The sequence below is a fragment of the Eptesicus fuscus genome, chromosome 2 (assembly GCF_027574615.1).
Source record: "Eptesicus fuscus isolate TK198812 chromosome 2, DD_ASM_mEF_20220401, whole genome shotgun sequence".
Lineage (NCBI taxonomy): Eukaryota > Metazoa > Chordata > Mammalia > Chiroptera > Vespertilionidae > Eptesicus > Eptesicus fuscus.
The window spans coordinates 18,470,440-18,487,333 of NC_072474.1; the positions used below are offsets into that span (position 1 = coordinate 18,470,440).

General features: G+C 41.9%; 1 protein-coding gene across 1 annotated transcript; it reads left to right on the forward strand.

Moving 5' to 3' along the window:
• Window positions 1-6,033: 6,033 nt before the first annotated feature.
• LOC103292609 (guanine nucleotide-binding protein G(I)/G(S)/G(O) subunit gamma-5-like) lies at window positions 6,034-6,261 on the forward strand. Its single transcript, XM_054722672.1, has one exon. The coding sequence runs from the start codon at window positions 6,034-6,036 to the stop codon at window positions 6,238-6,240; it is 207 nt and encodes a 68-aa protein (XP_054578647.1). The 3' UTR covers window positions 6,241-6,261.
• Window positions 6,262-16,894: the final 10,633 nt, after the last annotated feature.

Below are 16,894 nucleotides of genomic sequence, written 5' to 3' on the forward strand. Positions count from 1 at the left end.
CTCAGCACCCAGGTCACTTTGAGGTAGGCCCCACATGGGCCCTGAGCAGCCTGGGAAGGGCCTGAGCCAGGGAGGCCCTGGGCAGGGCTGAGCCTTCGATCGGAGCCGAGGGGGCCCCTGCCCAGGCTTAAAGCCTCAGCCAGAGGCTTTAGGCCTGGGCAGGGGCGGAGCCAGCAATCAGAGGGAGTTGGGCAAGTGTGGAGCTGACTATCAGAGGGAGCTGGGGGGCCCCAGCCCAGGCCTAAAGCTTTGGCCAGAAGCTTTAGGCCTGGGCAGGGTTGGATCCAGAAATCAGAGGGAGCTGGAGGTCCCCTTCCCAGGCCTAAAGCTTCGGCCAGAGGTTTTAGGCCTGGGCACGGGCCGAGCCGGCGATCGGTGTGAACTACAGAGGAAACACCTTTTCTGACCGCTCATTGGCTAAGCTTCCTGTATGCCACTGGTAATATTCTTAGTAACTTGGGTAATAAGAATCCAAAAAGGTGATCTAGGATTTTTCCACCACACTCCTGGAGAAAAAAACGAAGGTCCGCTGCTGGAGGGCTAAGAAATGTCATATCCTGCCCTAGCAGGTTTGGCTCAGTGAATAGAGCCTTGGCCTGCCGACCGCAGGGTCCGGGTTCGATTCTGATCAAGGGCATGTACCTAGGTTGCAGGCTCCTCCCTGGCTGGGGCCCAGGTCAGGGCTCATGTAGGAGGCAACCAATAAAAGTGTTCCTCTCTCTGTCTTTCCCTTTCTCTTCCACATTCTTTAAAAATCAATGGAAACATATCCTCAGGTGAGGATAAAAAAAAAGAAAGAAAGAAAGAAATGTCATATCCTATGAAAGTCACATCTTGAAAATGCCTAAAGAAAGTTGTCATTTTTTCATGGTGAAGGGACTGGAGTTCATGTTGATGAAAACACCTTGGCGGCTGCGGTGACTGGCAGTGGCTGCAGCAGCGGGGTGATGGGGCTGGTGCCTTCCCCTGATCAGCCCGGTCGCCTCCCACAAAGGGAGGCCAGACTGTGGTTTAGGCCTGCTCCCAATGCCATCAGTAAGACATCCCCTGAGGGCTCCCAGTATGTGAGAGGGGGCAGGCTGGGCTGAGGGACCCCCCCACCCCAGTGCACAAATTTTGTGCACTGGGCCCCTAGTATATACATAGTCATATATATGTATATTTTATACATACATATATACTTTGGTATACTTTTGGGAATGTCTCTTTGTGGGAATATCCTTAGATAAGTTATTTGAAGGGAAGTATGGTGCCAAATTGTCGCCAAAAATTGCACCAGTTTACATTACTACCAGCAGTGGAGAAAAACATCTATTTTCCCACATCTTTGTCAATACTATCTAGAATTCTAATAAGTGAAATTGAATACAGTTTTTAAAAAATAAAATTTCTTTAGCTATGAAGAAGTCTAAGCATCATTCCATTTATTTATTGACCATTTATATTTCTTTTCTTTGAACTCCTTATTTTTTAATTCATTTATGGAAAAAATAAAAATTTATGCTTTCATTGATGTATATGTTGCAAATGTCTCCTTTTCTTGTCAATTGTTTACTATAAATTGCCGTAATTTTCTAAAACTTTATACTGTCAATTTTGTTAATATTTTTATTTATGGCTTTGGGTTTTGTATTATCTTAAAAAGGGTTTTCCCAACTTCAAGATTAGAAATAAACAAACTTAACCTTTCTTTTTATACTTTGTGGCATTACTTTTTATATTTAAAACTTTGATATAGTAGTATATAGAATTTGTTTTGATATAACGAATAGTATGAAGACTCTAGTACAGCTTATATTTGAGTCATACTATCCCAAATATAGCTTTTATATTTAGTAAAAATTTGTATGTAAGTTTTTATGCATATGGTAAAAGGCAAAACTAAGTTTTGTTTGTTTAGATTTATAAAATTGAACCATCCTTGCAATTCTAGAATTAATCTCATTTTATTGTGGTGAGTGATTTCTTTTTGTACTGTTGACTTATATTTAGTGAGCTTACAATTCACATTTTGCATTCATCTAAATAAACACGAGTGGTCTGCAGATCGTGTGTGTGTGTGTGTGTGTGTGTGTGTGTGTGTGTGTGTGTGTGTTTCTATTACCAGCAGTCTTTTGGTTCTTGGCCTTGCAAGAAGAATATGGAAGTTTCTATCCTTTCTTATGCTATAGAAAAGTTTATAGAGCATACTAAATTACATCTTACTTAAATGTTTGAAAGAACACCTCCTGTGAGTTCATCAAAACCAGTGTTGATGGTTGTGTGTGTTTGGAGGAAAAGGAGATGTTTTGATAATATAAATTTCTTCTGTGTTTATTGGTCTATTTAGATTTTTCTCTCTCCTTTGGTCAATTTTGTTAGCATCTATTTTTCTAGAAAAACTTTAACTTGCCTCTCAAATTTATTTGTGGAGTCATGTATATTACTCTTTGATTACTTATTTATTTCTCTGTATTCATTATTTTTCTTTTTCCATTTCTAACCGTGAATTATATACTCTTCATTTTCTTAAACTAGTCAATGGTTTATCCTTCTATTTTTTCATTTTCTTTTTAAAGAAGCTACTCTTAGGTTTACTTATTAACTAGAGGCCCAATGCATGAAATTCATGCAAGGGGCTCCGAGGGCCGAGGCAGCAGCCCTGGCTGCCACCCCGGCCCTCACAGCAGCAGCCCTGGCTTCATCCAGAAGGTCATCCAGAAGGACGTCTGGTCTAATTAGCATATTATGCTTTTATTATTATAGATTCTATTATTTACTGTTAGTTTATTTATAGTTGTTCTTTATTTCTTAAATTGAAAAAATTCATTTATTTCCTTTGATTTAGGTGTATAAGCAGTAAGGATTATAAAGTTAGTCTTGTTTTATATTATGTTTTTTATGATTATTTTCTACTTGTTTTATAATTTGTTTTCATTTTTTGAAGTTGTTTTTTTTAAGGGGGTTTTATATAGTTCCAAGTGGTTGTTATTTGAAAAACTTAATAATTCTGTGCTTGTCAAATTTAATTGCATAGAAATAAATTTTGTGAAAGCCTCAGTTTGGCAACTTCATTGATATTTAGTTTTAATATAAAGGGGTCATCTGCCAAATCAAGACTATACACTCTTTGAAGGTGTACATGGCTTGCCTACTGATAAGAATAAAACTGCTCTTGATGAATTCATAATGTTCAAGTTACTGCCTGCCCACAGAGGATAAATTATATAACTATGATTCATTATATAAGATTCTTATTACATTATTCTTTCTTTGGGATGAAGAGTTATGGAGGTCTCTGCCAGTCCTAATCATGAATCGATAGTCTGCATCCTTGTTATATTTCTCTGGAAGATTGGTCTAGGGAGGAATGGAGCTTGGGTAAACAGCAAAGAGAAGGGACAAGAAAACCTTTTCTATTCTATTGCTTCCAACATCTGCCTCGTGGTTAGCAAGAATGGAGGCTACAGACAGTGAGGTATGGTAGCAGAACAGTCTGTCGTAAGCTAAAGTTTGGCTGTTACTCCTCAAGAAAGCAGAGTAGGCTCAAAGGGGGTCTGACTGACCATAGTCCACTTTGGCAGGTTTTATGGATACACTGGCAGTATTTCTTTTCCCCATCCGCTCTTTTATGAGACTTTCCCAAACACCTCAGTCTCACAGACTGTGGAGCTTCATTACCCACCCACCCCATCTTTGAGATTCATTTCAATTCCATAAACAATGCTTATAGCATTTGTTCCGATTCTTTGGACCTCCCCAGAGATGTTGCTCAGGGAGCCTTGTTACCCCTGAGTCAGCATCAGCAACATAATTTGCAGGTCCCAGTGCAAAATGAACACGTGGGGCCCTCTTCAAAAATCAAGAATCTGGAATGGAAATCGCACAACATTAAACTAGGAGCGGGCCTTCCTAAGCACAGGGCTCTGTGAGACTGCTCAGACCATACTCCCAGGCAGCCAGCTCTGCCACCCATGGCCTCCCCAACAGTATCATTGTCCCAGGAGCAATGTGGCTAAAACAACCAGATAGACTCATGGCATGTCAAGAATGAGCCATCAAATCAGTGTCAATTACAGGAACACAGTTACCCTCCATTTCTGAAATTGAATGGGCATCTTTTAAGAATATTAAGGTAACAGGATGGACAATTCTTCAGAGACCCTTTGGGCATAAAGCAGGATGTTTTCTTCCCATGTATCCTTAGCCTCATATGCTAGACACCACACCCTATGTAACTTCAATCACTTGAGAAAGCTGCATTGCCCCCCACACCGTGCTGAAAATGTTTACCTGCTGTGTATTTCAACAGCTCGTTTACTGCAGCCACCTTTGCTCCCCTCCACTTCCCCTGTTTCCAAAGACCTGGTAAGCACCTTTCGATGGCAATGTTGTGAATTTCTGATATGATCGTGATTGTGCTCATGTGTAGTGGAATTTCAGCCACTTATTCCTCAGTGGGTTCTTAGGTACTTTCACACACAGCTATAGACCCAGACCCTAAGGTGGAAACAGGGAATCACCCAAAACACAAAGTCCTTTATTCACAATTACTAAACTAACCTCTACTCTGCTGCCATTGACTGACGTAGGAGCAAGAAGCCTGAAGGGCACGTGCTGATGAGACCATGCACAGGTGGGTATGAGGCATACATCAGTGTAGCTGTCAGGATCTAAGGTCACACTTTCCCAGAGGACTCATGCACAGGCTTTTTCCTAGATGGGGCACTGTCATAATGGACATAAGGTTTTCTCTGAGGTAATCAAGTTAAAATGAGGTCATCAGGGTGGGCTCTAATCCAATATGACTGGTGTCCTTTCAAGAAGGGAAAATTTGGACACAGACAGATCTAAGACAATGCAAAGAGACTCAGAGAGAAGATGGCCAAGGGGAGAGGCCTGGAACAGACCGTTCAGTCCCAGCCCTTTGAAGAATCCAACCCTTCTGACACCATGATTTCATACTTCTAGCCTCTAGATCTAGGAGACAACAAATTTCTGTTGCGTACCGGTAAGCCATCCAGTCAGTGATACTTTGTTATAGCAGCCTGAGCAAACTCAACACCATCTTAGCTCAGCTGCTGTCAATTTATTGTCCCATTAAAAAATAAGAATCATAGGAGTTAGTTTTGAGATAGTTTATAGATGAAATAACACACGAGAAAGTGTGCTTTTATCATCAAACCTGCAGTACACACAGAGAACCAGTGACAACTATGAATGCAACACTTGCCAAATAATTTGTCTTAATTATAGAAGCTGTCATGAAATGTGTTGCTATATAATCTTCCTACTTATAATGTTTGAAAGTTTCTGTTTCAACCTGCTCTCAACCCATGACACTATTGGCTGATAGTGTCACAAAAATGTTTCTCAGTGCCGTTTCAAATAGTATTTTTAGATAACATGGTCCTCAAAAGTTGAAAATAACAAAGAAAGTAAAAGATGGAATAATTGCTAGGTTAAAGATGGAGCAAAGGCACAAAGATAAACTAAAATGCATTAACATGATATTTTATAGAAATTGTACTTTTATGGGGCTCTACAAAAGTCCTTAGTGGCCCATGAAAATTCTTACCTTTAAGAGTTTTATGCAATTCCACAGAATGCCTTTCCAATGCAAATTCTAATATTCCCTAGAGGCTTTGTTAAAATCTTACAGTTTTTAAAATCCATCAAAATATAATTTGAACATTCTTAATGAGTTATGTTTATGTTTTAGTGGCTTTGATTTTTCTAAGAACATCAAGATTTCTCTTTTAAATAAAATATGCTTTAAATTATATGCCTTTAGATATAGTTGCTCAAAGATACAGCTGTCAAATACTATTTGATATTATAAAATAAATAATGCAAGAATAATTATGGGAAATATCAGATAAACTATCAAGCTGTTAGCTCATATCCATCTGTGTGTGTTTTTTTTTTAATGGATTATTTTGAACTATAAGAATAAATACTTCCCCCCTGCATCGCTGCCCGCCATCTGGTCCTGTGAACCCACGACCACTGGCCTACCGCTATGGACAAATCTCCCCTGCACTGGCGTGCACCATGTCTGGTTCGTCCAGCATCACAGCTATGAAGAAAGTGGTTCAACAGCTCCAGCTGGAGGCCGGGCTCAACCGCGTGAAGGTTTCCCAGGCAGCTGCAGATTTGAAACAGTTCTGTCTGCAGAATGCTCAACGTGACCCCCTGCTGACTGGAGTATCTTCAAGTACCAATCCCTTCAGACCCCAGAAAGTTTGTTCCTTTTTGTAGTAAAATGAATTTTGAAGGTGTTCTAAATCACTGTTCTTGAACTAGTGACTATTCAGAGAGCTAAAACTGAAGCCTGTACAAAAAGCTTACCCTATAACATGTGCCGTACCATACAAACTTCTGCTTTTGTCAGTCCTTAACATCTATCTCTCTGAATTTTCATGAATTTCTATTTCATAAGAATGATTACTTTATATACACTAGCAGCAGCATACAAATAAAATACTTAGTATAAAAAGGAAAAAAAAAAGAATAAAGACTTAGTGAATCCAAACCAGGTCAGAGTTGGATCCCAGAACTGTAATGGTTATTTGCTTTGCTTTGTTTAAATTTCTTAAGTGAAATGTTAGTTCCATTTATTTACCTCCCCTTGGCTGTCTAGGATACTATTCAACTATGAAACAAAATAGAATCAGAAGAAGCAGAAATATTGTGCTCCACTATTTCCTTTTCTACACAAATATTCTTTTATTTCTGGAATGAAAAGAGTGCTCTCCAACTTTATTAAAGGAAGAACATACTCCTTTAGTTAACCAAACTGGAGATCCATAAGAGGGAGAAAAAGTGGGGCTTTTCATTTTCTTTAAATTGCAAGCAATTGCAAGCAAGAAGAAGATATTTGGGATTATTATAAGAAAAGTTGAATGAATGGCAGAAAGAGACATGTAGATAGCTGTGAAGATCTATAGTCTCCAAATATGTGACAATAGTCAGCACTTCAGATGCTGTATATCAAGGTATATGTAGGAGACATCTCTTGTTTGGTCTTACCAAGCCTTTTCCTTCTTTCCATAGCAGAACCCCTCTTCCTGTAGAGACCCACCCTAACACACAATATCAGGTCTACGGTTCTAGAGAGCTGCTAGCATAGAACACCTCTTCCCGGCCCCAGGAGTGAATGGATGTGCTACCAACCAGGTCACTGAGGGCTCTTCTCTAGGTATTTTGAATACCTGGTAGCATCTAAAGAGACTGTGATGACAACCACTGTATAAGAAAAATTTCAGAAAGTGCCTGCCTGAGAAAGTAAAACTAATACCCAAAGTAAAAGAGAGATGAAAGATGTGGGGGGAAAAACCTTGATTTTTGCGCTATCTCTGGAATCTGTTCCTTGCTTTCATTCCCTTCCCCATTAGTCCAGTTCCGCAGGCTTTCATTTTCCCCTCACCTAGATTGCTCTCACCCACCGATAAATCATTATTGCTAAAATCATCCGAGGTTATGCTATTGGTGTGACAATATGCATGCCCCAACTTATTGGTATGATATTCAAGGCCATCTTCCCTTCTAGCCACCTGCCTCTATAGTCACCACAGTCCCTCATGGTTGCTCTATTAGACTTGTCACCACCCCTCAACAGTGCCCCCTGCTTTTGGCCATGTGCTTACCTTTGCATATCTTAATTCTGCTTATCCTTAAAAGTCCATTTTGAATCTTTGGAGATTTCCTCAGTCTCACTACAAAGAATGAATGGCCTTCTTATCTGTACCCCACAGTATTTCTTTCCTTTTTTTTTTATGTTAGGTTAGTTGCAAATATCCTTTTTTTCTCCAAGCATAGTAAGTTATTTCATGCATTCATTCAACAAGTACTTGGCATCTCTCTGTGTGGGGTACTGCTCTGGATACTGGGGATACAGCAATCAACCCCCTCCTCAGGGAGGTTTGTGAGTTTGTTTTTGTAGGACCTGAAACTTAATTATATCACTAAGTGTGCAAATAAACTTCAATGATAGAGACATGAAACAAATACAGAGTATTCAAAAAGAGTGCAGGAGCTAGCGAAGTGAAGCCGGGAGAGCTGCACAGGCGGAAGCAGATGTGTAAAGGCTATAGGGCAGGAGTGGGCAGAGCTCCTCTGATAAAATGACAGAGGAGTGAGACTGGAGAATGGTGCAGCTAGAAAGGGAACGTGGGGATGCTGGCCAGTCTGTGAGGGAAGCTCACAGGGCTCTGGAAGGTCTGAGGTGAATTTGAACATTATGCTGAGGGCAGCTGGGTACTGGGAAGAATTGTCGGGTGTGGGGGGGGCAACATGATGAGCTTAACATTTTAAAGGACAGACTGCTGTTTAAAGGAAGGGGAGAGGTCTGGGCAGGCCTGTGAGAAGCTGGGGTGGTGATACAGGCCTGAGACAGTGGTGGCAACTGGCAGGCAGTGTAGTGGAGTGGCAGTCCTTAGAGAAGTCCACAGGATTTGGTAACTGATTAGATGGGGTTAGTAGGCGCATTGAGGTCCCTGCTGCACACATCTCTTCTAATGCAGTGAGGTAAATAGCCTACTGCCTCATATATACTATGTCTCCATGATGTGTATTGGATTGAACTATTGTAATGTACCCATAACTTACCAAGGATACTGAGCAATTCATATGATCCTATCTAATAAAAGAGTAATATGCAAATTGACCATCACTCCAAACACAAGATGGCTGCCCCTGTGTGGACACAAGATGGCCACCACAAGATGGCTGGCAGGAGAGGGCAGTTGCGGGGGCACCAGGCCTGCAGGGGAGGGCAGTTAGGGGTGACCAAGGCCAGCAGAGGAGGGCAGTTAGGGGTGACCAGGCCAGCAGAGGAGGGCAGTTGGGGAAACCAGTCCTGCAGGGGAGGGCAGTTAGGGGTGACTGGGCTGACAGGGGAGGGCAGTTGGGGGGGGCAAGGCCAGCAGGGGAGGGCAGTTGTGGGGGACTAGGCCTGCAGGAGAGAGCAGTTAGGGGTGACCAGGCTGGCAGGGGAGGGCAGTTAGGAGTGACCAGGCCAGCAGGGAAGGGCAGTTAGGGGTGACCAGGCCTGCAGGGGAGGACAGTTAGGGGCAACCAGGTTGGCAGGGGAGGGCAGTTAGGGGTGACCAGGCTGGCAGGGGAGGGCAGTTAGGGGCAATCGGGCTGGCAGGGGAGCAGTTAGGCGTCGATCAGCCTGGCAAGGGAGTGGTTAGGGGGTGATCAGGCTGGCAGGCAGAAGCAGTTAGGGGCAATTGGGCAGGCAGGCAGGCGAGCAGTTGGGAGAGGATTGTGAGAGGGATGTTTGACTGCCCGTTTAGACCTGATCCCAGTGGGTGGATGGTGAGGCTGTGGTGGGCACAGAGGCAGGTCGGGATCAGGCCTAAATGGGCAGTCGGACATCCCTCAAGAGGTCCCAGATTGGAGAGGGTGTAGGCTGGGCTGAGGGACACACACCCCCGTGCACGAATTTCATGCACCGGGCCTCTAGTCTATATATATATAAACCCTAATATGCAAATAGACTGAACAGAGGAACAACTGAACAACCAAACAACCGGTTGCTATGACATGTGCTGATCACCAGGGGGTGCACATGGAACATGACGGATATCAGTGGTGGGTGCTGGCAACAGGCTGCAGAATGCAGAACATTTTGAACGTCGGCCTCAGTGGGATGGTGGAGCAGGTAAGCGGGGGTGCCAGACCAAGGCAGGGTGCTGGTCGCTGTCATCTGGGTGAGCCTCTGGTGATTACTGAAAATTCTTTGCTTCTGTGCACCATGGTCCTGCCCGACGTTCGCACCCACTGCTGGTGCCGGCCCCAATCGCTCCACTCTGTCAGCAGTTAGGGGATCCAGGGCCACAGTGTGAGGGGCCAGGCAGGGGTGCAGAGGATGCGCCAAGACCTGCCCCTGTGCCCACCGCAGCCTCTCCACCCACAGTTCCTTTCAAGGTGCACGAATTCGTGCATTGGACCCCTTGTATACAATAATACAACAATGCTGAAACAAATGTGTGTTTGTGTGTGTGTGTGTGTGTGTGTGTGTGTGTGTGTGTGTGTGTACTGCATAATTTTAGGTCTTAAATTTGGAATAAGAATCTATCAAAAGATATAAGCACAAAAAGTTATCATATAAAACCACTCTCACTTAACCCAGACTCGTACATTTTTATAAGTGGTGTTAGAAAGAAGATTAAAACAGGGCTATTAAGAGGGTTCATAAGTTGTAGGTCCCTTGTGGATTCACTTCACAAAATGACTCTGAGAGTTATTTGTTTCACTGAGACTGTCCTTTTGCCTGGAGGTTTGGAAAACATTTTCATATGACTGTGACTGCTCTCTGTAGTCAATATAGCTAATCATCTTAATGCTTCAGCTAGCGAGTACTTCCCTCTTTCAGCAGTTCCTCCAAATTCACTGATGCCAGATCTAATCTAAGGCTTTAGGCCTTTCACATCTTCTCTTATTGTTCCTATCCATTTAACTGCTCATCTGAAAGTAGAACTTCTCTGCATCCCTTAAGATTTCTGTGATAGATGAATTGAAAGGAAATGAGGAACGATTCTTAACAATTTGGACTAACAACAGAATAATGGGTAGACAATTTAAAAGTATTATAGTTAAGCTCTCCATTAGCAAAAACCAAATATATGATAACATCTCTAAGCAATTGTATTATCTAGTTAACTTGTCATTGGGTGGGTGATGATTTGACTCCTTAATCTTCATTTTATCACCCACAGCCTCCCATGGGGTAAACAACTTCCCCATTATACAGACTAATGGACACTGGACAGTCCATCCCAAAATGTTATTTCCTTAAAGATTAGGGAAATGGCAAGTGCCTGTTCTATAGAAGGAAAGAATCTAAGACAATATAAATGGTAGATGAGGAGCCTTTCGATGGCTAAAGGAAATATTAGGCCAGTGGTCATATTAGGCCAGTGGTCAGTGGTCCCCAGGCCAGATTGCCCCTTCTCTGAGAGAAGACACCCCTTGGAAATATCCTGTCAGTAATGTGGAGTGAAAAGATGATGTGTATTTGTTGAGGTCCTACCATGGGCACTTTATGACATTACTAGAGGCCTGGCGCACGAAATTCAAATGCGGGTATGGTTCCTAGGCCTGGCCTGAGATCAGGGCCATATTCCCCGGCTGCCAGCAGCCGGCCCTACCCCCCCACTGCCACCAACCCCCAGTTCCCCATTCTCCATCGAGCATAGAAGCCTGCCGGCCGGGGGTAAGGGACCGAGAGGTTGGCTGGCAGGCCCCGATTAGGTGATCAGGGCCTGCAGGCTGGGGGCAGCTCCTGTATTGAGCATCTGCCCTCTGGTGGTCAGTGTGCGTCATAGTGACCGGTTGTTCCACCATTCAGTCCATTTGCATATTATCCTTTTATAATTATATAGAGTACTTGGGTTTGAACTCATACTCTGCAGCTCACCAGCTGTGTGACCTTGGGCAAACTGCTTAATCACTTAGTATTTCAGTTCTGTCTTTTGTAAAATAGGGATAATAATGTTCTCCACTTTAATCAGGTAGTTGTATAGATTAAATGGGTTAATATACATAATGGTTATCAAAAGAACCTGGCACAGTAAGTCCTATGTAAAAATCCTGCCAATAAGCCTATGTAAGTTTAGTTGCTATTGTTGTCATTATTATTATCTTCATTATATGGATGGACAAACTAAATTAAGTAACTTAATCAAGGTACAATGTTAGAAGTGGCAAAGCCAGGATTCAAACTCAGCTCTTTCTCACTGCAAAGTATATATTATTTCTATTATTTTCCTCCCTCCCTCAAGGAATAGTTTAAATCTAGGCCCTACCATTTATCAGCTTTGAGACCTTGGGCCTGTTACTCGAACTCTCAGTTTTCTCATCTGTAAACTAAAATAATATTATCTCATAAATTTGCTGTGATGTTTAAATAAAATGACATGTCGAGTTCAAAGCACAAAGCAGGTGATCAGTACATGTTCATTTTCCCTTCCTTTTCATTGAGGCTCTTGAGCCAGTGGCCAAGACTCATAAGAATTTTCCTGCCTGCTTGGTACATCTGCTTTATTCTTTCTTGCAACGGACTTATTAGAGGAAGAAAGCTCCAGATGATTTTAAATACAAAACAAAACAGCCTCAAAATCAAAATATTATCTTGCTTAGTGGATGTAGAAAATGAAAAACACTTCAAAGAACTGACATCATCACACAAATGCATTTTCATTTGGATAAAATTGACCTAAATCAGGAGAGTGCTAGTTTCATAGCAAGAGAAGAATCTCATCTAGAAATTGTAATACTCATAATGTTGTAACAGTTGTTTAAAGAAAACTCAGAGCCTACTGGAAATTAACTGATTTTTGCACTAAAGGCTCTCCACTAAGTAATTCAGAAGTTAGCTATGAAGTGCTTTCATCACTCCTAATACAATTGACTATTAGGCCATTCAGTTAATCAATAACAACAAAAATAATACCTAACATTTATTATGTACTTATTCTGTGCCAGGTATATTAAATGTTTTATGTACATTATCATGTTTGATCTGCACAATAGCCACATTAGGTAGAAACTATTATTATTTCAGTTAATTTATACGTAAGGAAACCTAATTTTCCCAAGCTTGGCTAAGAAGGAGATGGGGCTGGGTAGATAGAGACACCTAATACTTCTCTGAATTGGTTCTACCCTGCTTCCTGGCAACATGGGAAGACTATACTCGCCAGACCCTAGTAGTTAGGCAAAGCCATAAAACTCTTCTAGCTAAGGAAGCATGGATGGAAATGATGGTGACATTTGGATGCCAAGGCATTCTAATGCTAATGTGTCAATTTCATACTAACCTTTCCCCTTGCCTTGGCAAATTGGGAAGTCACATGTTTAGATAGCAATGTCTCAAGTTAGAAGGAGCCTCAATTCCTGAGACACTGGATAAAAGAGAATCATTATTGACTGGCATCAAATTTTACATAAAATATATATAAATAAGTTTACAATATATTAAACCACTGATTTTTCAAGATTAATTTGTTCCTGTAGCATAACTAAGTACCATTCTAACTAAACACTGTGTTGTTTTATTGGGCAGACTCCAGAACCCAAATTCCTAACAATGTTTGCTAAGAACCCAGCCCTAAAGTTAGTCTTTTAATAATATTTAAGATGCCACTGAAAAGAATTATAGAATGTTTCAAATGTCTTCTCTCAGAAAGTAGACAAGAAGTGACATTTATATAACCACTTGTTTGAAATCCCTGACATTTGTGTTGTTGCTTTCTTCACGTTTGTGAATAAAGGCAGTCACATGACTTGGAGATGCTACTAATACTCAGCAATGTTTCTATGTCATTGAGACAAGTTCTCTGCTTGAAATGATGGCTAGTCATAGTAAGAGAGCTGAAACGAAACATATTAGAAAACTGAGGCAGAAAATGAAGGAATTGTAAATGGAAAATCTAAAGCTGAGACTCACATTTTCCAAATCCTAGTAACTTGTTCTTACATGGGAGAAAATGGCCAAGAAGAGTGCTGGAGAGCCTTGGTAATACTGCCATGATAGAAGAACTCTTGAGTCACCAGGTGACTCTACGTATTTAGAACTGCCCTGTTTGTAGCAATCAGTCAGAGACAATTTCTCTCAGCTGTGGACATTATTAGAGGCCCCCATGGTTTCAAGAACAGACCACAATAGGGCTGCCTTTCACAGACTTGAAGTTCACTATGTTCCTACCTTTGTGAGACATCTGCTGCGCACACAAAGATGAAGGGGAAACAGAATGGTCTAGAGCACTTGGGTGGTGATAATTATAGCAGGAATGTAAAATAAGAGGACAAAAACATTTCCAACTCAAAAAAATGTGTGGTTCTATGAGCAAGGGCAAATGAAGTCTCCAGAAGAAGGCAAAGCTAGCTAACAGGTAATGCAGGATAAGTGCTGCAGATGCAGATGGCATTGGCTGGACACAAGCCCAATCTTCCATCAGTTAGTCTCTGCTTATTACAGAAGTTGGCACAATTCTTCTGTAATAATTGTTGAGCAATTATTCTCTCGGCACAAGGATGATAACCCCCATATTTCCTAGGAGAAAATCAGCTTTTTTTTTTTTTTTTTGGATGGCACATGAAACCTTCCAGCCCTTTAAGCTGTATTGATTAAATGTACATATAATCCACAAAATGACTCTTTGGTGTCTTAAGAATGTGAACACAATCTCTTATATGCTTAGCTTGGTCCCGGTCTACATCACATGGGAAAGTCCAGAAAAGTTAGCTTTAGTCTATTTAACTATTTAACCTATTCTCTGAAGAATAGGTTAAATGGTAAGAAATGAGACTAATGTTTTCCACTTGGAAAGTTTTGGCCACATAAACAGGAGGGCATCTGATACACGAGAGACACTGATCTGTAAGGTCATATGCCTGGGGCACATTAGTAAAGCTGTGGCATTTGAGTGCAGACAGAACTGAGTTGTAATCTTAATTCATAGCAAGTGAATTAAGCCAAATACTTTTCTTTTCTTACCTTCAATTTTCTCAAAACTCAAACAAAAACATTAAGAGCAACTTTAGACATTTGAGCAAACTGCCATGCCTCCTCTTAGATGTCAGTCGTTGCCTTGTTTATTTTGCCTGAAACATCCTTTCCCCCAGCTTTTCTGGCGATTCCTATTGCCTTCTGCCTCAGCCTAGCTGCTCTTGCCTTTTCTAAGAAGGCCATTCTGCTTCCCCAGGACAGGATCAGGTTCAAGGGATCACACAAGTGCTTCTTGAATTCCTGCCTTCACAGTACTTAGGACCTTTCACATTAATAGTAACATCCTGTTTATATGTTCATCTCTCAACTGCAAGTTTATTAAGAGCAAGGGCAGCTTCTTTTATCATGGACAGCCCAGCACTAGGAAAGTGACTGGCATAGCACAATGAATATTTATGAAATCATTTAATAAGTAGTTATGTCTACTTACTATATGTTAGGCCTCATTTTAGACCCTGGAAATATAACAGTTAAAAAAAAAACAAACAAAAATAATCTGAACTCTCTTGTATCATATTCTTATAGGAGAAAAAAAGACAATACACCAATAAGTAAAATACACAGTAGGTCAGATGGTGATACACTGTCTCCAACCACATCTCATCCCTATCCCCAACCAAAAGCCACCTCCATCTCTATCTTTTTCCATGTTCGTGGGCCCAACCTCAGCCCCACTGGGTCTCTAATCCTCCCCATTTTCATCTATAATATTTCATACTGAAATTCATTTCTGTCACTATCCCCAACTACTGAATTAATAAATGAATGGATAATAAAATAGCTTTGCGGCCTGGCTGGTGTGGCTCAGTGGTTGAGCCTCAACCTATGAATCAGGAGATCATGGTTCAATTCCTGGTCAGGACCCAGATGCAGGCTCAATTCCCAATAGGGAGCATGTAGGAGGCAGCTGATCAGTGATTCTCTTTCATCATTGGTGTTTCTATCTCTCTTGCCCTTCCTCTCTGAAATCAATTTAAAAAATACACACACACACACACACACACACACACACACACACACATATATCCTATATAATAAAAGGCTAATATGCAAATAGACTGAATGGTGGAACAACTGAACAACCAGTCACTATGATGTGCGTTGACCACCAGGGGGCACGCGTGAAACATGGTGGGCATCAGTAGCAGGTGGTAAAGCATGGAACATGATGGGCGTCACCCTCAGTGGGATGGTGGAGCATGTGAGCGGGGATACCAGATCAAGGCAGGGCACCAGTCGCTGTCATTGGGGCAAGCCTCGGTGGTTACTGAAAATTCTTTGCTCCCATGCGCCGCGGTCCTTGCACCTGCGGCCAGAGCTGGAGCCACTCTTTGCACCTGCTGCCAGTGCCTGGCACTGGTCCCAATCACTCTGTACCGTCAGCGGGTCTGAGCAGCGGCTGCATGCCCTGATCATCCCTGAGGGCTTCTCCACCTCCCCTTGCTCCTGAGGGGCGATCAGGACAGTGGCCGCTGCTCACACCCACTGTCGGCGCCGGACCCATTTGCACCTACTGACAGCACCAGCCCCGTTCACATCCACTGCTGGCGCTGGCATCAATTGCTCCGTGCTGTCAATGGGTGCGAGTGGGGCCAGCGCTGTCAGACAGGGGACCTGGGGGCCACAGTGGGAGGGGCCACGTGGGGGCGTGGAGGATGGGCTGAGACCTACCCCTGTGCCCAGTGCAGCCTCACAGCCCACAGTTCCTTTCAAGGTGCACGAATTCATGCACTGGGTCCCTAGTGTGTGTGTGTGTGTGTGTGTGTGTGTGTGTGTGTGTGTGTGTGTGTGTGTATAGAGAGAGGGTTACTTTGTGTATTATTTGAGATAATGCCAATAAAGGCCAGGCCTGGCCCAATTACATGCTCAATAAATTATTATTTCCCTCTATTCTCTCTATGATTGAGTCTTGTCATTTACTTCTTTAAAACTCAGTGGATCAGAAATAATTAGATATAAAGCTAATACTTTGAAAACATACAAGAAAAAATGTTAAAATACTCCAATATTCAGCATTTGAACTGTATCATAGCTGCTATCTTCACTTAAAGCATTTATAGAATTTTCATAGCACTTCAATGTATCGATTGCCAAAAAATCCTGGTAATCTTATAAGAAAAAAGTCCCAAACTTTATAGACAGTGGCTGGATCATTGTTTCAGTTACAACTACTATATAATCACTATTTGCTTGGTAGTCAACACGCTTGGTACAGGGTCATTCAGGGTTGGAGAGTTAGAGGGAGCAGGGTCTTGGTTCAAATTTCTGTTCTGCCATACTGACTCTAGAAGATTACAATTTCCTTAATGCCTCTCATTTGATTTATTAATCTATGTGATTGAAATAATTAGATCATGAACCTCCCATGGGTTTCTCTGTTGTTTTTTTACGAAT